The sequence below is a fragment of the Triturus cristatus genome, chromosome 1_2 (genome assembly GCF_964204655.1).
Source record: "Triturus cristatus chromosome 1_2, aTriCri1.1, whole genome shotgun sequence".
NCBI classification, from domain to species: Eukaryota; Metazoa; Chordata; class Amphibia; order Caudata; family Salamandridae; genus Triturus; species Triturus cristatus.
Genome location: NC_140580.1, coordinates 836,457,022 through 836,483,388, shown reverse-complemented (window position 1 = coordinate 836,483,388; position 26,367 = coordinate 836,457,022). Strand labels below are relative to the sequence as shown.

The 26,367-nt window shown below is 44.7% G+C and overlaps 1 protein-coding gene across 5 annotated transcripts in view; it reads left to right on the top strand.

Moving 5' to 3' along the window:
• KIF17 (kinesin family member 17) overlaps nucleotides 1–26,367 on the top strand; it is a 449,007-nt gene that overhangs the window by 121,408 nt on the left and 301,232 nt on the right. For all 5 annotated transcript variants that reach the window (XM_085608962.1, XM_085608959.1, XM_085608958.1 and 2 more), the window contains exon 4: nucleotides 15,425–15,614. In XM_085608962.1, the coding sequence (XP_085465088.1) occupies nucleotides 15,425–15,614 (190 nt within the window). The remainder of the gene's footprint in view (nucleotides 1–15,424; nucleotides 15,615–26,367) is intronic.

The window sequence follows — 26,367 nt, the reverse complement described above, 5'->3', positions numbered from 1 at the left end:
TCCGAGCTTTCAGGCCCATTCCTCGCCAGTGGGAGGCCGGGTTCGCCATCACCTGCTCCACTGGCGTACCATTACTTCGGACAGGTGGGTGCTGCAAATCGTCCGAAGGGGCTACTCCCTCCCCTTTGAGACGACCCCTCCAGCCATGCCACCGCAGCACCACCGTATCTCGGAGGATCATTTGAATCTTCTGCAAGAGGAAGTTTCGGCCCTCTTGGCGAAAGAGGCCGTCGAGCACGTTCCGAGCCCAGAAGTAGGTCGTGGTTGTTATTCCCACTACTTTCTGGTTCCCAAGAAGGGCAAAGGAGGCCTACGCCCTATCTTGGACCTCAGGAACGTCAATGCCTTCCTCCGGAAGGAACGGTTCAAAATGTTGACTTTGGCTCAGGTTCTAGCTGCCCTAGACCCTGGAGACTGGATGGTAGCGTTGGACTTGCAGGACGCATATTTCCATATCCCCGTCCTGCCGGCCCACCGGCGTTACCTGCGGTTCACGGTGGGTCAGGAGCACTTTCAGTTCACCGTGCTCCCCTTCGGCCTTACCAGTGCCCCTCGGGTGTTCACGAAAGTGATGGCGGTGGTCGCGGCTCATCTGCGCAGATCAGGGGTTCCAGTCTTCCCCTATCTCGACGACTGGTTGTTGAAGGCGGGCTCGCCCCAGACAGTCGTCTCCCAACTCCAGACTACGGCAGATCTCCTGCATTTGCTGGGGTTTTCCATCAACGTGACGAAGTCACACCTGAGCCCCTCTCAGAAGCTCCTCTTCATCAGAGCGGTTCTCGATTCGTCGCAGTTCCGGGTCCATCCACCGGAACAGCGGGTCCGGGATATACAGGCCCTGATTCCCATCTTTCGACCTCTATCCTGGGTTTCGGTCAGGCTAGTGTTGCGGCTTCTGGGGCTGAATGCCTCCTGCATCCTACTAGTGCATCACGCCAGGAGGCGCATGCGGGCTCTGCAGTGGGACCTGAAGTTTCAGTGGGCCCAGCATCACGGCAACCTGTCCGACCATGTCTTGATCTCGGAGGGCACTGCACAGCAGTTGCAGTGGTGGCTCACGGACCGCGATTGGGTCACGGGCAAGAGCCTCTCCCTACCCCTACCGGAGCATGTCGTAGTGACGGATGCGTCCCTCCTGGGATGGGGTGGCCATATGGGAGAGGCGGAGATCAGAGGCCTCTGGTCTCCGGCGGAGTCTCGCCTCCACATCAACTTGTTGGAGCTGAGAGCGATCCGACTTGCACTGAAAGCCTTCCTTCCCTCTGTACGGGGAAGTGTCGTGCAGGTGTTCACGGACAACACCACCGCCATGTGGTATTGCAACAAGCAGGGCGGGGTGGGGTTTGGTGACCCTTTGTCAGGAGGCTCTGCGCCTCTGGACATGGCTGGAACACCAGGGCATCACCCTGGTGGTTCAACATCTGGCGGGCTCTCTGAACGGCAGAGCGGACGAAATCAGCCGCCGGTGCATGATGGATCACGAATGGCGTCTGAACTCCGAGGTGGCGCAAGGTCTCTTTCAGCAGTGGGGAGAGCCTTGGTTAGATCTATTCGCCACCAACGAGAACGCGCAATGTCAGCAGTTCTGCGCGTTGGAATTTCCAAGGTGGCACTCGCTCGGCAACGTTTTTCGTCGCGAGTGGAGTTGCGGTCTGTTGTACGCCTTTCCGCCTATACCACTTCTGCCCAGAGTGCTGAAGAAGATCAGGCGCGACTGGGCCCAAGTCATCTTGGTGGCTCCGGATTGGGCACGAAGGTACTGGTATCCTGAGCTACTCAGTATGTTGACCGAACCTCCGATACGTCTGCCCCTTCGGGAGGATCTTCTGTCGCAGCAGCAGGGGACGGTCCTCCACCCGAACCGGTCCAGCCTCCACCTCCATGCGTGGAGATTGAGCGGCGGCAGTTGATGCCATTTGACTTGCCTCCTGAAGTCTGTGATATCATTCTGGCAGCCAGGCGTTCTTCCACAAAGAAGGTATACGCCTGCCGGTGGAACAAGTTTGTGGCATGGTGCACAGCAAAGGCTGTGGATCCCCTTTCCGCCCCTCTTTCTGAGGTTCTCCTCTTTCTTTAGCCCAGCAGGGCTCTGCCTTGGGCACCTTGAAAGGTTATCTTGCTGCCATCTCTGCCTTCTTACGGCTTCCTGATCAGCCCTCTCTTTTCAAGTCCCCTGTGGTGTCACGCTTTCTTAAAGGCATTACTCACACGTTTCCTCCTGTCCCCTTCGTAATGCCTCAGTGGGACTTGAATCTTGTTCTAACATTTCTGATGTGCGCTCCCTTTGAGCCTCTTCACAATTGTCCTCTTCGTCTTCTGACTCTTAAGACTGCTTTCCTGGTAGCCATCACCTCAGCTAGACGGGTGAGTGAGATCCAGGCTCTATCGTCCAAGCCTCCTTTCCTATCTGTTCATCCGGACAAGGTTGTCCTTCGGCCTCGTCCTTCCTTTCTACCGAAAGTGGTGACCCCCTTTCATCTTGGGCAATCTGTCACCTTGCCCACCTTCTTTCCGCCTCCGCATCCTTCCAAAGAGGAAGAGTGGCTCCACCGTCTGGACCCAAAACGTGCGCTCTCCTTTTATTTGGACCGCACAAAACAGTTCCGAGTGGACGACCAGCTTTTCGTTGGCTACGTGGGTGCAAAGAAGGGAAAAGCTGTGCACAAACGGACCATCTCCCGGTGGGTCGTTTTGTGTATAAAAATCTGTTATTCCTTGGCAAAAAAGGACCCTCCTGTTGGGTTGCGAGCCCATTCTACTCGGGCCACGGCGGCTACTACTGCTTTGGGACGGGGAGTCCCTTTGCAGGACATCTGTCAGGCGGCGACATGGGCTTCTCTGCGCACGTTTGCCAGGCACTATTGCCTCGACAGCCAAGTCCGGAGGGATGGCTTCTTTGGCTGTTCTGTCCTCCAGGACTTTCTGGTGTGATCTTGGTTCGGAGACCCACCACCGGGGTTGGTATTGCTTGGGTATCTATTCTAAGGTGAGGAATCTAACTAACGTGTTTCTTTCAGATGAACAAGTTACTTACCTTCGGTAACGATGTATCTGTAAGAAACATTAGTTAGTTAGATTCCTCACTGACCCACCCATCCTCCCCGTTCTGCGAACCGACATCTAGGGTTAAGGCTATCCTTTTCAGGGCCCTAGATTTTTTAGCACCAGTGTCGGTCTCTTGCATGGCTCTGCGTTCCTGGCGCGGAAAGCTAAGTACAAGAACTGACGTCAGCACGCGAGGGCGGCGTCTAAGTACTCCGACGTCATTCCGGCGCACGACGCCAACGACGGACGCGGAGCCGCAGACGACGCCTAGCGACGCGCAAGGGGTATTGCTACAAAAATCTTCCGGATCCAGTCTGATGCCTGGGGATATTCTAAGGTGAGGAATCTAACTAACTAATGGTTCTTACAGATACATCGTTACCGAAGGTAAGTAACTTGTTCTTTTTGCCATCGTGTTGATATGTGTTAACATGTTCAGATTTTTGTCCAGAATAATTCCTAGAGATTTAGTAGAGTCAACAATCTTCGGAGTACACTTTAGAGCCGTGAATAGGTTGGTCCATTCTACTATATTTGATTTGCTTTTCTTGGGCGTAATCAGCAGGAATTCGATTTTCTGAGGGTTTAGCTTCAGGTGGTTGATGGTTAGCCATTGGAGGGTTCTCATTAGTGCCTGGTTCATGGTATTTATCTCTTCTGTCGATGTGACTTTGATGTACAGCTGAGTGTCATCTGCGTACATGTGGAAAGAAATGTTCGCTTTTTGTAATAAATCCGTGAGTGGTTCTACGTATAGATTAAATAACGCCGGAGATAGTGTTGACCCTTGCGGAACTCCGATTGTATTTCTGGTTGGACCTGACAAAGCTTGGTTGACTATGAATTTTTGCGATCTGTTCTCAAAAAAGGAACTAAACCATTTTAGGACTGTTCCCTCTAGCCCCAATCTGTTTTTCACGCGATCCAGTATTTTAGCATGGTTTACCGTGTCGAAAGCCGACGAGAGGTCCAGCAGACATGTTTCGTTGTGGTCGAGGGCAAGTAAAGCGTCATCCACGATGTGCAGAATTGCTGTTTCTGTGCTATGGTTTGGTCTGAATCCTGATTAGAAATCATTTAGCAGATTGAATTCCGAAATGTGAAGGCTCAGTTGTTGTTGGACACATTTCTCCAGTACTTTGGCTAGCATGGGAATGTTTGTTACTGGTCTGAAAGTGTTGGGATCAGAGGGGTTCTCTGTTGGTTTTTTAAAGAGTGGAATGACTTGTCCAGTTTTTAGGCAGACCGAAATTTGGCCTTGTGTCAACGAAGCATTTATGACCTTTGTCCATGACTGGATTAGCAGATGGTTTATAGAACGCCAGCACTTTGCAGGTAAAGGATCGTAATAGTGATTGTTAGGTTTAGTGGTCGACTTGATCTTTGCAATGTCTAGTTCACTGACCGGCTCAAATCTTGACCATCGAGCATTATTTTTTGTTTTTTCTAATTCTAGTTGAAACTGTTGTACATCTAAGGTACCCGTATCGCTTACAATGTCTTCGGCTGCTTTTTTGAGCTCCCCCTCCAGTGAATTTGCTTTGTCTGTAAAGAAAGAAGAGAAATCTTCACTAAGAATGTTTTTATAGTGGCTGGAGCCGATTTGGCAGATTTATTGGATTGTTTTTTTAGTAGATCGAATAGTTTCTTTGGTCTGTTTATAGCATTATCCAGTTCTTTCCTGAAAGTCTTTTTTTGATTTTAGAATGCTTTCATTATAGGCTTTCCTGGACTGTCTCGGTTGGGTTAAGTGGGGCGATGAAGGGTGTTGTCTCCATTTACGCTCTGAAAGTCTGTGACCTTCTTTCTTCATTAAGGGCACTATTAAACCATGGGTTTTTGTCTTTGTTAGTGATCCTTTTGAGTTTTAAAGGGGCTGTGTTTCCAGGTCATGGTCGCAGTGCGGCTGAATCGCCTGGAACCAGGGGCGCTTGAAGAGACAGAAGAATGGGTTTGGTCCTATTTTTGGTTGTTTTATACAGTTTTTACTTGTGTCCTGATTGGTGTTTGGGACGTGGATTGTCCCCATTGGTTTGGTGCTCGTTTTTCCCTGGAACTATTTCTGGGGCTGGTGTTTTGGTTGGGTGCACTTATTCTTCTACCATGGGTTCGGAAGCGGTTGTTTAAGTGAAACAACTTGGTGTCCTCCTCCTTATCCTCGATGGATGGGTCTCCTGTGCCCCAGAAACGGCTTCGTGCTCGGGGCCCTGAGGAGGGTGAGATGCCTCTCATGTCCAGGGAGGAAGTTCAGGGCATGATCGATGCGGCTGTCTCCAAGGCTCTGCAGGCACATCCTCGATTGCCTGTTGGCCCTTCTTGTCCTCGGATTATGGATCCTGGGACTGAGTCGTCTCCTTCGGATGGGGAGGATCCTTCCACCTCCTCTGACGGGAAGTATATCTCCAGGGAGGAGGTGTCCAGGACAACTTGTGCTTTCCTCCTTTCCAGCATGGAGAGGAAGTGGGGGCAGGCTTTTTCCCAGTATGTGAGATCCTCTCAGTTGGGCATGCCTTTTCAGGACCCAGTATGGGGGATGCGGACGTGGAGAGAGGTGAACAAGGTCCAGGTCCTGTGCTTTCTCCAGAAACTGTACTTGGTGGAAGGGGATGACCCCTTGCTCCACTCTGTGCGGTTGGATTCGATTCTGGCTACTCTGATTGGAAAGACTGCCATTCAACCAGAGGATTGTACCCCAGCGATGCCTCTGACAAGAAGGTGGATTCGGGCCTTAAGAAAGCCTTTTCTGCAGAAAATTTTGCCTTGAGGGCGAGTCTGTTTTCCGCTTACTCTGCACAGTCTCTGGTGCAGGATTTTGACAAGTTGCCCATGGCAGTACAGGATGGTACAGGATGGTTACGAGTGTTCAGGGCTGCTAGCTGCCATGGAACAACAAGCAAAGCTTCTGGCTGACGTCTCTTCGGACATTATTCGGGCTTTTGCCATGTCCACTGGGGCCTTGGTGGCTGCCCAATGGTCTTTGTGGCTCAAGGAGTGGAATGCGGATCCTGGTGAGAAAGCTGCCTTGTTGAAACTGCCTTTTGAGGGCCAGGCTCTCTTTGGGGATCAATTGCCTCCCCTGATTTCGAAGGCTTTCAAGGAGCGGAAGCATGCCTTGCCTCATATGGTTGGTGCTTCTTCTGGTAAAGCTTGGAGTCGGACCTCCAGGTCCTCCCCGAAGCATGGTTCTCATCAGTCCTTCAGGAGGAGAAGATTCCAGCCTTGTTTTTCTCCTAAACGTGCTTCCCCTACTTCTAAAGGGACTGTCAAGAAGGGCCCCTGACAATCACAGGTTTGGGGGTTGATGCCTGTGGGGGGCAGGATCAGGCATTTCCTTCTGGTCTTGCGTTTCGATGTTTCAGATCTCTGGGTCATGGACACGGTGGAACTTGGTTCCAAGATCGACTTTCGGCAGGTTCCCCCGGATACGGGTGTTCATATGACTCCTGTGCCGTCTGTCAGACTGAGAAGGATGGCACTATTGGGGGGTGTCCGGGAATTACTGGCAAAATAGACAATTTCAAGAGTGCCAGAGTCAGAAATCGGCACATTGGCCTATTGCATTTTGTTCTTGGTTCAGAAGGTCTTGGGGGTTTTCGGCCCGTTCTTGATCTAAAGTGGGTCCACTCCTGGGTTCGGGCTGTTCACTTCTGAATGTTGACCATTCAGGCGATTGTTTCTTGGGTCCGGCCAGGTGATTTTTTGTCCTCTTTGGATCTCGAGGACGCTTATCTCCATGTCCCTGTCGCAGCCTCCTCTCCGCTATTCTTGAGGTTCACGGTAGGGGACGACCATTTTCAGTTTTGTGTTCTCCTCTTTAGCTCAACTCCTCTGCAAGGGTCTTTACAGAGGTCCTGGCACCACTGATGGCTATCCTTCATACGGAGGGGGTGTTCGTTCATCCCTATTTGGACGATCTCTTGCTTCATGTGGTGGAGGAGTCTCTATAGGACGCACAGGTCGAAAGGGTCTTGGAGGTTCTGCATGGAAACAGATTGTTGGTGAATTGGGTGGGATTTCTTGTGCCCTGGGCCCGGTTTCACCTTCTTCACCTGGCCGACTGGGTTCTAGCTGTGTGGTCCTCAGGGGCCCAGGATCTGTTGGCTCCGCTACAGATCATGGACCGAGTCCGGGAGGACCTCTCTGGTGGCTCTTCCAGCAGCATCTTCTGGCTGGGGTCTGTTTGTCTACGCTGGTTGTAACATCGGATGCCAGCCTGTCCAGTTGTGGGGTGTGGCTGGGGTCAGAGCAGGTTCAAGGGTGCTGGTCTCTGCAGGACTCCCGGATTTCATCAAACTGGAGGGAGTTTCAGGTGATTTGGTACGCTCTGCTCCATTTTCAGGAAGCTCTGCGGGGACAGATGGTGGTGGTTCAGACAGACAATCTGGTGGCAAAGTATGTCAGCAGGCAAGGGGGACCAGGTCCAGATCCCTGAACTTGGTGGCCAGACATTTTCCTGTGGGCTCAGGACTGGGTTCTGAGGCTGTCTGCTCTTTACATTCGGGGGGTGATGAATGTCTGAGACGATCTGTTGAGCAGGGACATTCCCTTGTCCAAGGATTTCTCCCTGCTCCTCATTTTTTTTTTCTGCCAGTTGGTGGTTCGTTGCTGCCTCCCAGTGGTAGACCTGTTTGCGGGTCCTCGGAATGCCAAGGTGGGGCGGTTTTGTTCTCAGTGTCGGTGTCCCCGGGCTTGGGGGATCAACGGTCTAACCTGTCCTTGGCCTCAGGGCCTTCTCTACGCCTTTCCTCCGTTCCAGCTGGTCAGGGATTTTCTGGTTCGGGTCCGGCGGGAGCAGACCCATGTGGTGTTGATTGCGCCCCGGTGGCCTTGTGCAAATTGGTTTCCTCTCCTGGACTTGTGGTGCAACCTGGAGTGGGTCTTTCCTGCAGTTCTGTCTCCCTTGTGTTTTTTGGCTCTTCCCCTGGTCATCTTCAGGAAGTTGCACTTGACGGCACGGCGGTTGAGCAGAGGGGCTTTGCCGTTTTGGGGATCCCTGAAAAGTTGGCTGTTACCTTGCAGGCTTCTCATAGGTCTTCTCTTTTATAACAGGCATTGGAGAGCTTTTTCGGCCTGGTGTGCTCGTAAGGAGGTTGATCCTACTGTAGCTGATCTCTTTTTGGCTATGCATCTCCTGCAGGATGGTGCTCAGTTGGGTTGGCCATTCAGGTGTTTAGGGATCCTGGCTCAATTTGCAGGATGACAGGGGCCTGATGCCTCTGTTTTTTCAGGGTCTTTTGAACATTTTTCCTCGGACTGTTTGTTCTTTTCCATGTTGGAATTTACAGTTGGTCTTGGATGTGCCGTCAGGTCCTCCTTTTAAACTTTTTGAGGGGTTGGAGTTGAAGCTCTTGACTTTCAAGGCATGTTTTTTGATGACCATCACGTCGACTAGGCGGTTGGGGGCCTTATCTTTTCGGCAAGATCTTTTTGGATCGGGTGGTGCTGGTGCCGGTTCTGTCTTTTGTACCTAAAGTGAATTCGGCTTTTCAGCTTAGTCAGGAGGTGATTTTGCCTGAATTTTCCCTGATCCTGCCTCGGCCGAGGACTGTCGGTTGTACTGTTTGGATGTGCGGAGGAGTTTGTTGTGGCATTTTCAGTTGGTGGAGTCCTTCCGGAAGGGGGATGCTTTGTTTGTGAATTTTGGTCCTGCAAAGAAGGGTAAAACCGTCCACGGTTACTTTGAGTCATTGGATTCGGTCTCTGGTCCTTTTGGCTTATGAAGTAAAAGGGGTGGAACCTCCAGTGTGGGTGCAGGGGCACTCTACGTGCAGTATGGCAGCTACTGTGTCTGAATTTCAGGGTATCTCTGTGGTGGAAATTTGTAGGGCGGCGACTTGGTCCATTTCTGTCCGCCACTATCTGATTGCTGGTCTGGAATGTTTAAATAATGTCCTCTGTGAAGTGATAGGTGGATTGTGTTGTGATTTGGCCGCGTTATTAAAATGGTGTTCTTCACTCAGTTGTCCATCTCTCCTTTTGCTTGCTATTTCCTCATTGGGTAAGAAGGAAGGCGAGGGAGGGACTGGAGGTAATGCGCTCATTACTTACTGATAATGGCATTACTCTTAGTCCTCCTCCCTCGCCTTCTTCAGGGTGGGTGTGGTCCAACTGAGTTCTAGGCTCGCCTTGTTTACTTACAGGAGGTGGTTGAGGCAGAGGTGTTTTTATAAGCTGGGGTTGGGTCTTGGGGTGGCAAAGAGCCTCATTGCTTAAGAAGGAAGGCGAGGGAGTAGGACTAGGAGTAATGCCATTATCAGTAATTAGTGGACGCATTTGCTTGCCTTCTGTTTTCTGGCTTTGTTTTAGGCTGTCCTGCTTAAGTTCGTTCCTTCCCTTGCCCAAACCCTATTTCCTGTTTTCTTCCCCCAGGATTGAATTTTGGTAAACAGGCCTTTAAATATTGTTCTGACACCCTGTTTTATCCTTAACAATGATTTCAGCGGACAGACAACCCCAGACAGGGTTCAGGCTACTTCAGTCTCCGAGAGGTGCAGTTTGAGTCACTAGAGGAGGAAGTAGTAGTAACAGCTGTATTGCACTAATTGCTATTTTTAATTGCACATAGTATTTGCATAATTCTTAAAAAATTATTTTAACATTTATTGTTTTTAATTAACTAAACGATTAATTACTACTACTACTAGAGAATGCTTTATTGTACATTATCTGACGGGCAATAGAATTTCTCTTAATTATTTTGCTGCATGTGGCACTTTAAATGTTCTTCTATGTCACAAATGTTTATGTGAAAAACTCTACATTAAAGTACAGATTAATGAACACAAATTATCAGTTCACACAGAGGTTGTAAGATCAAATGTGGCAAATGACGTTCTTGAATCTGTATCTTGTGAGATTTAAGAATCACAAAATTGTTCCAAAATTGCCAAGAAGTGACAAATTGTCTTTAAAACTTCTAACGCAAAGACGTTTGTGGATAGTTTTCTTGAACTCACAACAACCCTTGTTCTTAAATATCCGACCCCAAGACTATATTTGTTTATTTCCAATGTTTCTAATATTTTGTAATACCAGTAAGAAAATAAATTTGGATAAGAGTTTGGATGGAGAGATCAGCGTACCATAACTTATCCTCAGGATCATGTAAATATTACATCATATACAAATATAAGATATGTGAGGAACCTTGCATGCTTATGGCAAGGTTAAAGACAGAGGGACGCAGATGAGATTTTGGATTATTTTGGGACTAAATAAGAACATAATGATAGGTGTGTGACAGTGTTTGAGGTTTTCATCTATATGATATTGATGATATTGTCTTGAACTTTGTTGTGTCAAATAATGAACTTTGTTGTGTCAAATAATTGTTTTGTAGGTAAAGCTAATATAGTATTCTCCTGAGGAAGGGAACGATAACTATAGAAAAGAAACACATCAAGAGAAGTTTCATGCAATAAGCATTTTAATTATAATTAAATATTTTGTTTCCGTTAAATCATAAAATTAAATTGCAATGAGGAAAGGAGATAGTTCCCGTTGTGAGCAATCATTACTTCAGGTGAAAAAAACATTTTTTTTTCTTTCTAGACAACTAATACTCTGTCTATGTGAAATAAAGTTCAGTAACCTGCCATGCTACCATTTCACTAGTACTGCGTACCGCATATCAATATTGTTACCATAGATTTGATGTTCAATTGCCAACACTTGTCAGCAGGCCCTCAATACAACTATTGATGGTACTAGCAGAAGTCCGGAAAGCTGCAGTATAATTTTAATGGAACACTAACAACTCATCTCATCAAAACAGTTCTCCTTTCAATGGGACTGTAATGATCAGTACCTATACAGCTCCTCAGAGTTGCAATACCTTTGGTTGTCAGGACTAGTCTTTCTCATCAAAGGAGTCATACTACTAACGGGCAGTCCATTTCACATCAGACCACTATACTTTTAATTGGACAGGGCTTGCCACAAGTCTTGAGTACTTATGATGCAGCTTGGACTATCATATCTCTGCTGTAGGCCACACCTGTATCAGTACTTCTCTGCAGGCTGTAATATGTTTTCAAGGGAAAGTCACAGCTCTCTGCAGGACTGCTATATTTTACATGGGTATGTACAGTTCTATTTCTGCCGTAATCAGGGGCAGATTAAAAAATATAAAATGTGTCAGTCTATGCATCATAGCATACTTTTCGAGTTTGTGCATTTATGGATATTCACAGAGCATACGCCTAGAATTCTATGTTATTCGTAGATTTACGGTCATACTACTTACCACTATACATTCTTCAGCAGATTGTCCCATTCAGACGGTCTGGTAGATTATGCATAGTGGAATGTGTAAAGTCACCCTTTTTTCTTTGTTCTCCCAAAAAGTAATTATGTGGTACATTCATTAAGCTAATTACCGGTCGCAAAGGGGCCGATTCGCAGAATCGGCCTCTTTGCGACTGGTAATTAGCCTTTTGGGATGCATCAAGCCCAATGCCATTTGCAAAATAGGTAATCGCAAAATTTGCGATTATCTATTTTGCAAATGCAGTTAGGGAATCGCAATTTGCAATTCCCTAAATGCAATGCAAGAAGCATTCTGAGAATGCAACTTTGCATTAGGAATCGCAAATTACCATCAACTTCAAGTTGATGATAATTTGCAATTCCTTAGAAAAATGCAAACAATTGCATTTTTCTAAGTGCCATGTGGCCAACACACATGCCCTTAGGGCATGTCTGTGTGCTACATGTGCACACATGCCATTTTTGGGGGTGCATCAGGGTGGCCTTTTGACTCCCTAGCACCCTTGAAATTGCATATGCAATTTGCGATTACCTTTTTGGTAATCGCAAATGACGAATGGTTTACCATTCATTCCAATGGACCCGTAGGCTCATAGGAATGAATGGGAAGGCATTCCCTGTTAGCAAATCACAATTTGCGATTCGCTAATAGGGAATGTGTTGGAATCGCAATTTATTTAGAGATTCCTACATGCATAGGGAATTGCGAGTCCTTAATAGCGATTCCTTAAAAATCGCTATTAAGGAATCGCAATTCCTTACATTGATGCATGTGTCCCTGTATTTCTACTCGGGGAAAGTCATTACCTTATTGACCCATGGCATAATGTAATGTACCATTTCCTTTCGCAGTCATGTAAAACACTTGCTCATGCTATTTGAAGGGCATACTTTGTAGGACTGAACACATACTGCCAAAGGTTTAAAATACTCATAAACATAAGATATGGTAGATGTTCATTAAGAATGTTTGTGTAGTGATCCAATCTACCTCCCACAGAAGCATACTTTGTGTCATACCTGTTCACAGAATTACTACAATAGGCTACCTGCTATACTGGCGGAATGCAAAATCAATCACTCCATCCCCCATTTTGATCAACTCAGCAACCTTTGTGGCAACAACTCAGACTAACAATTCTGTCAATGCCATAAATGCCTCCAGACCCCAACCACTAATAGGCATTTTCTTACACATCGTTGAATAATAGATTTACACTTATATTTCTGGGATGATCAGTGGCAATCAAGAAAAATAGGATTTCTCCTTAATAAAGAGGGTGGGTGTATGGCAGTGCCTTGCTATCGCTGAGCCCCCTCAGCGTGGGAGCAGACTACCTGCCTGGCTGTGTTACATAATTATTGTCAGGTTGGTGTTATGTTGTATTCCAACACAATGAAGCAGTGGTGTTTTCAGGAAACCCGTTAGTGTAATAGACTCTTTCTCACCAACTGAAATGAAGTACAGGCTTAGCACCTGGTATTTTTCCAGGCACAAATAATAGCTGGCCACCATACCATTGCTACATATTGTGTTCGTGATGGCTTTAGACTTGACTTTCATTGGCTATATGGGTCTCATCTTTGGTGAGTCAGGTCCATCCTCTTAGGTGAAGAGCCATCTATAATTCCTGAAGGTGATATGGCAAGGGTAATACCATAGTAAAAAGGCTTGACACACAATTTTTGTATAGCACAAATACTCTTTAAATCCAGGGATCTCCCAGCTCTTTGTCCAACATGTAAAATATGAACTTAATGTTGAGCACTTGCAATGCTAGTAATCTAAGCACGGGATGATGATTGGAACCCAGTTGCTGGAGTGGCGCATCAGCTTTGATGCTTTTCCCTTGCTTCCGTTCTTTAAGATTGTGTCAGAGAATGCACGGAGCATCCTGTCTTTTCCGCCCCCCTCTTAGAATGATGGGGGGGGGGGGGGTGATGGTTGATTCAGCTTATCCGTGGATCTGGTAGTGTTTCATGTAGTTCATGGTTCCTTTAGTAGTAAATGGGACTGCTAACTTATTCAGTCCAGTTCCAATCCATGCTCATAATCCTGTCCTATTGGGGAGGTGGGTCTTAGAACCGTACAAATATATTTCTGCATTGAGAAGTGCATTGTGATAGATTTAATCTTTGGTGATTGTTTCTGTGCTACGTTTTCTGGTGATGATGCTTGGAGAGTTTCAGGACCCTTTCGATCAGTCTCATCAGTCAGTTTGTGTAGGTAAAGAAGATGCAGCTAAGCAACATAAACATACGTATTGGTTTTGTTCCCTGTGATTGTTTCACAATGAATCATTTAAACTAGCCTGCTCTCTGGTAAGATTCGGTTGCTGGTTGCTGTCACATCTGTCTGCGCCTGTGGAGACCATACACGAACCAGGGCTCAACTTCGGCTTTGGTATGCTCAAATTCGACTGTATAAGAAAAGGCATATGTACATGTCGGCAGGCAGTAATAATTTGCCTCCAAGGAGAGGACCTAGTGCTCAGTGGGACTTTCTTGAAGTTTATGGTGCTAGCAGAAAACAAATTGACAACTCAACACCCTCAACATCAATAAGACAATCTGGCTACACCAGAAATATTATTGCACTCTGTATAAACTGCTTGAGAGATTGTGCTCCAAAGGTGGAACTTGTGTTTTTATTCCATATTTTTAGCTCCTTTATTGGAAACATGTTAAAATCAGTTTTAGAATCATATAACCTGACTTTACTGTCTGTAGTTTAGCACTTTGTTCAACTACTTAGCACTTTAAAAACTGCGAGCTCATTATAACTCCTATAAAGTGGGACATATTTAAAATCCTATGACTCATTTGCACAGAACTTGTACACAAATGGCTCATTTGCTGCTTTTGTATTGTAAGCACTGAATAAGGGATTTGTTAAGCTTTGTTAGGGCGCTTCCAGCACCTAAATGGTTGTTTTGACGCAGCAATCAGTATTTTAAGGACTGATGAGTTTGTCAATTAAACTCTTTAAAACTCCGTTGAACCTTTTTTATAATTTCTGCCAGTCAAAACACAAACAATGACGGTAAGGCAGTTTTGGCAAGACATGCTTATAAAAATGTGCAGTTGCTGTCTATTATGCTTCTTGCACATAATAATACGTGTGCAGAACCTCCGCAGTCCGTGGAGATTTCTGCAACTAGAAGTATAGGAGAAGCGGAGGTTTGTGAATAGCATTTTGTAATAAGTTTTGTAGTCCTACAAAACATACTACAAAGTATAATTTGTGAAAATGCCCCATTGTGTTTAGAAATATGATCCAACACAGAAAAAACGGTATTACACAATAGTTAGCATTTGTATGTGAGAGAGTTTAAAATTAGAAATGAATGTCTGAAATGGAAAATACTAAGCGAGTGCCTTATTTTAAGTTACACGGTGTTAACTCTCCCACCCCTCCTTACAGTTACAGATGCAGGAGATTCTGTTTCCTCGATCAGTGTGGAATTAACCAAGCTAATCGATTGAACCATGAATTGCATGTCAGATTCTACTGACATTCCTAGTTCTCCCACACTATTTTACTTAGAGAATTTTACTGCCTTCGAGAAACATGATAGGTGTGTGGCTTTTCCCGGGACCTTGTAATTCATGATTCATGCAGTTTTGCTAGTGGCCCCATCAGGAATTTAGGGCCACTGCAATGATGCTCTTAAAGATTTCTAAAAATGGGTGTGTGTATAGTAATGCAAAATAGTTGACTTCTAATAGATTGGGAAACATTTGCAGTTACATTTCATCAGTGATTCATAACTAAGAGTGAGAGACATAAGCAAGCCCTTAGCAAAGTTTTGTTATCCCCAAAATGTTCCCGATCTCCATCATTCCTGCTCTTCTAAAGTAAGCTTCGCCCTCCTACCCCCTGCTCCTTAAAAACAATGCATAAGTGCCCCATCCTCCAGGACACCCATATTGCTCTACAAAGTTTCTGATGCTAGCCATAGGTTCCTCTTGCAGTTTCAACGGGTGACTGCACTCTCTTTCCAGACAATTTACTATTTACTTCCAGCATTTCCTTCCGCTTTGTGCCTAACTTACTTAGTCTTGTAGAAAAAACAGTCCCCGTATTGAGTGTGTTGTGCTTTGTTTGCAGTTGAAGGAGCACCCGGAGTCGGGGGTTTACGTGAAGTCACTGTCCAAGCACACTGTGCACAGTGTGGCAGAGTGTGAGCAGATCATGGAAACTGGCTGGAAAAACCGTTCTGTGGGCTACACACTGATGAATAAAGACTCCTCACGCTCCCATTCCATATTCACCATCCACATCGAAATCTGCTCCGTTGGTAAGTGCAGAAGATGGTCTTTAGATAGAAATAGTTTCATTTGTTTTGACTTAATTATTTATTGACATGTATGCACACACTAGTAAGTAAATTCAGAAAGTGAAGGGGACAAGCCTTTTCAGAGATCCTAGAATATGTAGGGATCACCTAGTGGTATCAAATTCATAGACTGCATGGCTTCTCTACTGTCGACACTATGTTATTTTATGTTAGATTTATTTGAATAGTGCAGGTCTGCAAAGCTTCAAGGCGCTGTGGATAAACACATAACTAAGAGCACCTGCAGTGGGACCAGCGTCTAAAAACTATTACCAAAAACAAATATGTTTTTAATATAAAGGAAGGTTTTAAGTGTTGTCCTAAACTGAAGCAAATTTTGCTCTGCCTGCATGATCAAGGGGAGTAAATTCCATTGTTTCGTGGCAACTACAGAGAAAGCTTTTATCACCCTGTAAAGAAGTTGTAGTTTCTAGACTAGATGAAGACACTGATTGGCTAATCTTAAAGAACAAAAGGGGATGCACCACTTAAACTTAACCCAAAATCCGCTGAATTAGCATTATTGGCCTTTTGGACAGAAGTCATAGAAATAATCCTATTTGGGATCAGGAGCCAGTAGGGGCTATGTGGACTGCTGTACTTTGGGTACAGTGAGAGAAGCAAAGCCACTTATGATTCTGACAGCAACATTTTGGACTAGTTGTAGTTGGTGTAGTTGTTTTTCATGAGTTTGGCCAGCCGCGGTCAGTAGTGGGAGCAGCTGCAGGGCGGTGACGTGGGGAGGGGCAGGGTGGGGGGTAATAAACTATGGATTACAGAGGTTTACAGGTAAGTAAACATATAAATTAATAAAACGAATTTTGTTGTGCGCACTGCATCGCATTTGGGGATGCAGTGCGCGCACCGAAATTCGTTTTATTAATTTACATGCTTACTTACCTGTAAACCTCCGTAATCCATAGTTTACTACCCCCCACCCTGCCCCTCCCCACGCCACCGCCCTGCAGCTACTCCCACTACCGACCGCAGCTGAGTGTGGCCAAAATGAAGGACTGATTGATTCAAGATGTTTAAGACCATTGTATGGCACTGGAGATCAATGCACTTTTTGGGGAGTATGTATCTGCAAGAAGCAGGTGTTCTCCATTTTGGCTGTCTGGGTACCAAGGTTCGGTGGACGGGTGAACCCTTCGGTTGTGATGAGAAAACCTTTTTCCAGTTGGAAGAACTTTCAGGAGTCAGAAACAACTGTTTGCATACTGGGTACCTGGCCTGAAATGGAATGTTGGGCCATCAAAACTTTGTTGACTCTCCAGTTTAGTTTGGTCAGTCAGTCGAGGCTTAGCTCACATGTAGTGGTATCAAGGTTGAGCCAGATACAGTATCACACGATTATTGCAACCACTATAAGTATGATCGTCGAGCCGAAGAAATTACTTGGAAAGATATCATACCATGGTAAATAACTTAGAATTACGGGTGTTATAGCTCTCGCTCTGTTGATACTTGTATGAAGTCAACAGTCTTGTGTTTGCGAGATCTAGAGATAGTCCTTCTTGAACATGGTGAGGAGTTGTACTGATTACATTTACAAACAACAAACTTGTAAGCCTTGCTCTGTTAGACCAAAGTTTGCCCAGAGGTCCCTGTAGTTACAGTCAAGGAGCTCTGGATCCTGGAGTGCAGTGGCCAGCTTTTTGCTAGACCTTTGCAAAGCCTTGCAGGATAGGTGGGTGGGAGTATTCTAGCCTGGCTCCAGTCCAAGGATAGTGGGATTGAGAATAGAGTGTAATGGGCATTGTGGCATTGTGGCAAGGGGGGTGTCTCTCCAGAATTGTCACTTAGTGGAGATGGAGAGAGCTCACCAGGCAGAGTCTGCACTTACCTGCATTTTGTAACCTGATTCAGCTGTAAGGCTGTTCAGGCTGTGGGCAATAGACAGCAAAAGGCCCATGAACAGAATTATAAGCTTTGTTGCAGCATAGTGGGCCAAGACAATGCAGAGCTCCAATCTGGAAAGCACCAAGTCATTGCTGGCAGTGGCGGCTGGTGGCTATCGAAAATGGTGAGGCGTAAAAGTCATCTTCGACTGTCACCAAGTGAGCAAAGCGAGTGATACCAACTGACCCGAGAGTTTAACACTAAAAGAAACAATCTCTGCATTCAGCAGGCAGGCAAATGCATACAGACGGGCTTTGCATTAGCATCATTCCACATTTACTTTACATTAGTGTAATCTGAAGGCATGGGAAGGCAAATTTTATTCACTATAATAAACAACTTAAGCAAATGATGGATAACATTTACCCTTTTGTCATAATTTGTCCAGTTACAACATCCATAGAGTACTGACTTTTCACTTGCACATCAATTGCAAACAAGTTCTTGCTACTGAATGTATGCAGTACACTTGTAGAGCACAATACAAGATTGTTTCAGGTGTACCTACCGAAAAAAAACCTGTGAGTGAAAACCGGGCACTGTGGGGGCGAAAGTATTTTTTATCCACAGAAAACGATCTAGGCAGAAGTGCTTCACATAATCTAAAATAAAAAAGGACATTGTCTTGGCATTAACCTGGCAGGGAAAGATATGGAGAGGTGCTTTACCCGCTAATTGCATGGTCACATTTTAATGTTACTTCTAATTTTACAGTTCTGCTGCACTGCCGATATTATTTAAAATCGTCTCTTTTTGTTTATCAAGATAAGGGCTTTTTATGCATGAAGCTGGACTGTAGTTTTTTATCCCCTTGGATATTGTGACTAGTAAGTGGGGCTTTCAAATGAAATGACTGTATGGGCTTTATTAAAAAGCAATGGTGTTGCAAGCCTCATAGGATCAGTTTGTCCCACATGTGATACACCAAAAGCCTGTCTAATTATAAAACGCAGTACGTTTCAAATCTTAAACACATGGAATAAGGTCAACGGTAACGAGAAAAATATTGCAAGTTGTTTATGATTTAAAATGTACTTGACTAATTGAAATGCAGACAGGTTGCATTTACCTCTGAATTGAAATAAACATTTATCTGGCTTCCTTTCACATTGTGCCCATTTTGTGTGCTCAGTATAGTGTTTTTGTATTGCTCGCTAAAGTCTATAACATGCCCAATTCTAAACCAAATTGGCCTATAATATACTAATTTTCTGCGAAGCAATTGGTGAACATGTTGCTGATTTAAAAGGCAGTTCTGTGTGTGCCGGTTTCAAACGCTTTTTCTGAAATTATTGTAGTCCGACCAATGCTTTAAATGGAAAAAAATAAGTGCAGGTACTCCTCAAACTGTGTTAGGGGTGTGGCTAGTGGGCGGGGCTAGGGGCGGGGCTCGGTGGGATATGATACAATGACACTTCTTCCATCTGATGAGTATTCATTTTGTACTTGCATTATCCTTGTTAGTAATTTCAAATTCCCCATATGGGCAGATTCCCTCTGCACATGGAGCATAACACATGCTTAGTAATTAATAGCCATTTTGCTGTTCTGACCCACTAAACTATGTATGCAGCTCATTGCACTTAAAGTGATCTTGACATATTCTGTGTGGGCTTTGGCCAGAAATGTTTTCACACTGCTCTGTGATTTTCAAACCTTCCTTGTCTGATCATGAGCCGTTGCTGTGATTTAGGCCAGCACTGAGTGATGTTGGGCCGTCAATGTACTTACTATCTTGTGCCAGTGATGTGGGGTCCTGGTTCAGCCCTATCAGGCCTTGCCTCTGGAATTTCGGATCTTTGCTCTGTACCTTGTTTCTCACAGAGAACACAGACGACAACAAGTTCAGGATGAGCTCACGAAGAATAGCACTTAGTTCATAATGGCATGCATGCGAAAACTTGGGAAACAGAGGGGAGACTTGTAGCTTTAAATTATACTTGAACTTTCTCATCCTTTTTCCTTCATTCTCAAGAAAGCTAACAGAAAATAAAATTGAAATGCATCTCTCTAATTACTCTTAGGTATTCCCAATACGTTGACATGTATACATTGGGGGTCTGTAACGTTAAGTGGCCATGGTCCTTCCACCTATCCTTACTACATGAAAGGAGATTGCAGGGGGAAACTCTGGTACAGCAGCTTCAACATGCACACTCCTAGACTACTGCTTTACCATTTTTTTCTTTTAAACCAGGTAACACCAACCCGTATTTGTACAGTCCTGGGCATCATCCCTCCTTTAGCACCATAGTTTTCAATAGATCCTCATTTAAAGGGCTCATCCCTATTTTTCTTATATGCAATGAGATCTCAGCACTCTGGGGTACTGGGTGTTGGTAGTTTAGTATGTAAATTTGGGCACTGTCATACTGGATCTGCAGCGGGTGTGCGGAGCAGAGTCAAGGCAGTGATGGGCGGGACCTGTGTTCGTTTTTAAGCGCTATGGAAACAAATCAATGACAAACATTTTTTGTGTCTGGAAGGGGGATGTCAAACATGTCAGCTATCCCTCTTTCTGAGTCATGAATCCACCAGCCCAGGCGTGGCACAGCCAAGCATAAAGGCAGATGTGTAATCGTGTCTCCCTCACACCTGGTCTTCTTACATCGTCTTTAGTTGGTGTCAGAAGGTGAGTAGATAAATATTCTAGGGTAGATTCTTTGTAACTCTATGCACATCTCATTATTTTAGCTCCGTTATCCCTAAAGATGACTTTCTTTCTTTGAACAGTATTACTATTCATGCATTACTGCCACCACACTTTAAATACTTAGCATCTGCCACACTCTGCTTGAAGCCACCTGCCATCTAGGAACTTTAGGGCCCTGGTTCTACCTATCCTACGTAACACATGGAAGTATGTTTGAGGCCTCAAATAATCAAGACTGACTGGCTTGTGGTGTCTTCTGGCACAGAAGGAATCTCAGCTCACAACCCACATTTCCTTTTCAGATTCGTGAGTTAACAGGGGTGTGTTGCCTACAGTGAAAGGACAGCCTAAAAGAACTCACTATGGATTCTGCAAGTCTCTCTGCTTGCTGGACATGTCTTGGAATTATACCCAATTCATCCATTCCCCATCTTAAAGATTGGTACAATGATAATATAAAGCTGAGGATCCTTGTCTTACAACCTACTGAACCCTTTTAATGCATTTTATGCAGCCATGCTAGATTCTATTAATTGCCGTCCCCGTCCCCTCTCCACCATCCCGCACACACGCGCACACTCACACCCCTAGTCCTCTCTCATCTTAACACGGGACAATAGAAAACAATAAATGCAGCAAAAGAACATCACAGATCTGTCCTTCTTCAGATCCTGCAGGAAAATGAAGCCCGCCTTACCCCCTTTTCATTATAAGGATTGGTCAGAGACAGCTCTAGCTGTCGCATCAGCCTTATGAAATTAATATCCATAAATAAAAAATACACTTGTAGAGGGGAATATTTCTCAACAGTCTTCATCCCTGGGTCTGTTCAGCTATCATCCACATTCTGCTTCCACTCACCACAACAAATAGCATGGGGTAAAAGCGGCAGCCCTTGAAGGCAACTAACCACCTTGCCCTGTGAGTGACAACATTTTTCCTAATCACATGGGCAAATTTGCCTTAAAAAGTGCACCTCACTGTCAGGCTGGTGGGCCAGTACTTTACTTTGGCAGTTTTTATCCATTTTTTAGTCATTGTGTTTGTTTAAAATAGGTCTCCAGGTTACAGTAATTAAGGGCCAATGTAGCTTTAACTTGCACCAATAAGAATCATACTTCCATGTGATGTGTATTAAAACTAAAAAGGGGTTCTAAACCAGTTGAGGAGAGGATGTTGCTGAACAACTAGAGAAATTGACCTCGAAGCTGGAGAACCGGGTTCGAGTCTCCAGGGGATGCTCAATATCCTATGATTCTGGGCAAATCAATGAATCTCCCTGTGCCTCGCAAAAAAAATAATGTGTCCATCTGTAACGCAACTGGTGCTCATGTGCTCATGTAAAGTGCTCTAATACCTTGGAGTCTAGTTTGTGCTGTATAAAACTCCCCCTCTTCCCCCCCCAACCAAAAAACAATTCTAAGTCACATGCCTGGTAGGGCGCACGGATACTGCTAAATTAAATGCAATGTTAAATCCTTTTTTATTTAAAATAGTTTTTGGATGCTGAAGCTACCCACATAAAGGAGGCATGTTTTCTTTTTTTTATGGTATATTAGTGCAATAATACTTTTTTGAATTAACAATTGCACCAGCTTTACCAAGGCCACACCTAATGATTTTGTCAATACTTGTTTATCTAGTGCAGCTTCTTGCTGCCACACTGTTATTGTCCGGAAAGTGGGAGTATGCGATTCATTTTCACATAAATTATGGATCTGCCACATTTGCCACATCATCTGCTGCATAATCTTCAGCTTTTAACAAAACAAATGTTTCTACCTCAAACAGTTCAAAAGTTAGTAAAATCGTACCAACACATGCTGCTGCGCAGTGGAAGGCCCTTTCCAAAGGTTGACTTCTCACCTTCCTGTTGCTTATTGCAATGTTTAAACTGAAGTGCAACCAATTCCCAGACAGTGTTAACAAGTATACAAATTACAAATAATTAAATAATACAATCGGGAACTATTCTGCATTACGCAGCATAAGTTGCCTTTTCTTGCGCCATAATTTAATCAACCCTGACGCATAATTACAGTGGCTCTGATTATTATTATTTATTTGCATTGGGCTTAGTACTTAAATTCTCGTGTGCAGACACACACACAGGCCCATACCATACCAAGCACATACCAAGCAGTCCGCACACTTTCTTTAAAACACCTTCTTAGACAATCCAGATTCTATATCTTTCTCTTTCCCTTACACCTAAAGGCACACACAAGTCTTTAAACACTCACAATCAGTCAAACACTAACACAAAAGGCTCTCAGGATAAAGGACACTTTTAACTCCTTACCTCCCGTGGCTTCCTTAATTGCCGCTCTCAGCGGGTCTCCTGGATTCCAGGGTGTGCACAAATGCACACCATAGTGTAACTGTGATTGACAGAGCAGTGTCTGAATGGTATGGACACTGCTCTGTCAAGCTCAGCGTGAACGTGAAATTCTCGCACCTACCTGTAAAAGACACAATGAAACTGAGCTGCTGTTGAACGGTTCCAGTTCCGCAGGGGCTCATCATAGGGCTACACGGGCAGTTTGGCTGTCAGAGTAGCATAGAGGCAGGCACCACCCTGCCTCTGCAGAATTAGCAATGAACAACATATCAGACAATAGTACTGGTACTCTCCTTGGTGGGGGAGAAGTGCCGGTACTTGAAGGGATAAAAATAAGAAGTGCCGGTACTCAGTACCGGTGAGTACCGGCCCATTTAAAGCACTGAGTCCGACCCTGCTCATGTTTTATTATTGTTTGCCACCCGCGCACCTATCCCACATCTCCGTTATTTCGATCTGAAAAAATAACACGGACTGTGTGCATGTTTGGTATTGCAGCCGCAGGCGCCCTACTTGTCTGCAATGTGTCACCCTAAAGGCAAGCAAAGCCTGTGGACATTCCTGGGGACGAACGGTCCAACACAGACCTCTCCACTTCGTATCTACACGGCCTGACGGAAGGAAGCTCCAGAAAAAGATAATTTAGAAAAATAGCCATTCATGGTGCGCTTTAAAATAGAGCAGCACCCTAATTGGCCATTTGGACGGTCTTCCTGCCCGGCGCATCTAACTCTACTGTAAGCTTGGGTGTTGCTTTATGCCAAAAAGCCAATGTCGACGTAGCTCTCATGATATTTTTCATGTAAATAGCATGAGAGCTGCGACAGGATTGGAAAGGCAAGGCAGCACAGCGCCCCAGTGAAGACATAGAGGGCTGCCTTGTCTGGCCCGGCCCCTGACTTCAGCTCAGAGTGGATTTGCACTGTGAAGCCAGAAGTGAGCATGCCAGCTGGCCGAGTCCAGAGTCCGGCCAGTCTTTCATGCGCACACAACACCGAAGCTCTCCATGGCAACAGCTACGCCGCCTCCCTTCATGATGCCATTTAATAATACAAGTAAATGCCACCCAGCCCTGCCGTGGTGTGAGATAGCCGCCAAAAATTTAAATTGCGTTTTTTTCAATGTAGATTACATTTCAAAGCAGTGGGTTAACGCCCTTCTGCCCATGTGCAGGAACCACTGCTGCTGGTCTTGCTGAGATGTAGCTCTTCAAATTGCTGCACAACGCATATTCTCAGTTTATCGAAGATCATTTGCATTGTTTGACAATTTAGGCTCCGTATTTACATTAATATTCATAGGTTTTGTCCTTCTGTTGGGGTCTATTGGGCTGGCTTCAATGTGTATAGGTAAAGCAAACCCCTCCTCATAAGGAAGTTTGTTTCCACTGTTGCACACTAGATTTAATTGACTCATGCCCTCCTAGAATAAAGCAGGAAGGAATGACTGATGGTCACAGGGCAGAGTTACAGTAAAAAGTTTGTTATGGTTAAATATTCTGCAATATAACCACCAAGACTGCCTCTAGTCAGAACTTTGCATTGCAAAAACCTTGACATAAAGTTATTGTTAACTAAGAGACCGGATATACATGGCTCAGACCATATCCTGCACAAAGCCAGTGCGAGCCCACCTCTGATAAAATTACTATCTTTATCTTCACTTAGTATAAGATTAGCTTAAGTTAATTTATGCTAAGGTTTCCACTTTATAGCATAGATTACTCCTCATACTCGCATTCCTGTTCCAGTACACTTGCAAAAGGTGTGTCCACCATAGATACACTTAAACTGCTTAGAAATTCATTGATACTCTTTTTTAAGTTTGAAAAGCTTTATTGAACAAATTGTTAATACATAAAGATATCAGCAGAAACGGAAAATAAAATTCAAGTATAATATTAGGACATTTATCAAGGCTGACATCAAATATAGAAGTGTAAAAGCATTTTGTAAAATTTTAAAAGTGAGGCGAAGGGAGAAGAAGGAGGGAAGCCAGAAGAGGGAATAGGGGGGGAAGAGGGGGAAAAATTAACACTGCAATATAAAGAGGTGCGGAATATGGCATATAAACAAATGCTGTAAATAAAGCAATACATAATAATCACCGTAAAAGATTACGTTACATAAGAACCCTAAAAGGAGAGGAAAAAGGGGAGGAGAAGAAGAGAGTCGATGTCTTTCAAGGAGGTTTAACATTTTCCAAATTGAAATGCGGAGTATTCTTCGGGGCCAACCGGTCCAAGTATGAGGTAAGAGGTAACCAGAAGAGATCACTGTTGCGAATTGGATTGCAGGAGGAGGCAAAGGCAACAGCAAGTCTGTGAAAATGACAAAGGGTGTTCCACCAGCATTGTATGGAAACGTTTGTAAGAGATTTCCAGTTAGAAGAAATGTGTTGAAATGCCAGAGCAAACATGAAGTCAAAAAGGCATGAGAGTGTGGAGGAAGGTCTAAAGAGTCAGAAAGGCTGTCTACAAAGAGAAGAGGTATAGAAAAAGGAACAGAGAGTGTAAATATACGAGAAATATATATTATCAAATTTTTCCCCAGAATTTGGAGACTGTGGGACAGATAAAAAAAGAGATGAAGAAGACCAGCATTAGGAGAGCCACATGTCCAACAATTAGAATCAGGAGAAGCAGAGAAATGTGATCAAGAAAGCGGAGAAAGATAAAGTCTGTGAAAAAGATAGAATAAAGATTGGGTAAGAAAAGCAGAACAAGACATTTTTAAGGATCTGGACCAAAGTTTATCCCAAAGAGCAACAGACCAAACACATCCCAAATCCGCCTCGCAAGAGAGTTCCAATTTAGATTTAACACGATCTGGATTATGAGATGAGAAGAATTTATAAATGAGAGAGGCTTTAGGAAAGGTAAAAAGGATTTTGAGAAGAGGATTTTGGGTAACAGAGGAAGATGAGGAAGGAAGAGAATAGTAACGGTCAAGAACAATTGCCATAAGAGTGGAGAATTTCTACAAAAAAGGATCGAGGGCAGTGAAATAAGAGCTGAAATTGGGGAAAGGAGCAGGGTAACATTCCATCAAAGAGTTGGTTAACCCACATGATACCCTTTAATCTTCAAGTGTTCCAAAAGATGGGCCTATTGTTTAGAAGAATAAGCGAGTTATGCCAGATAGGGGTATTTAAGAAAGATTCACGGGTAATAGTAGTAGGGTGGACCAAGGGTTTTAAAAGAGAAGAAGTATATCTGAATAAGGGAAAGGAGGTATAGGAAGTTTTGGCAGAGAAGCGTATAACTTCATTGAAGGAGAAGGGTAACAGTAATGTGTGTTCGATGAGAAGCCAAAGGGGAGCGAAGGGAGAAGGTTCTGATGCGAGCCATTTGGAAGCCTGAAGTAATTTAAAGGATTTATGGTAGAGAAGAAAATCTGGGAAGTTGACTCCACCATTAGATTTGGGTTTTCGAAGAGATGTTAAAGCAATTCTCGATTTTTTTAGGTCTCGCCTGATTCAGCGCTTGCGCTGATCTGGCCGAGACATTTTGTAAATAGGCTTTTTGAAAGTGCTGCTGTGGCCTAAAGCTACAGTGCACGTGAACGTGCACGCGCGCCCTCCGTTGCACACGATCGTAATCGCGATTGCGATCACTTTCACTTTCGCGGCCGCGTCACTTTCGCGGCCGCGTTGCCAAAGCTTGTTTAAATGTTGCTGACAGACCTTGTTCGCTTCACTTCTCCTCTCCTGTTATCTCTCTGCTGTCTCTCTCCTGTCTCACTCGCTCTTTCAAACCCTCTTTCCCGTTACTACTTCTCTTTTCTTCCCTATGTTACTTTGCATTGTCCCTTCCCCCA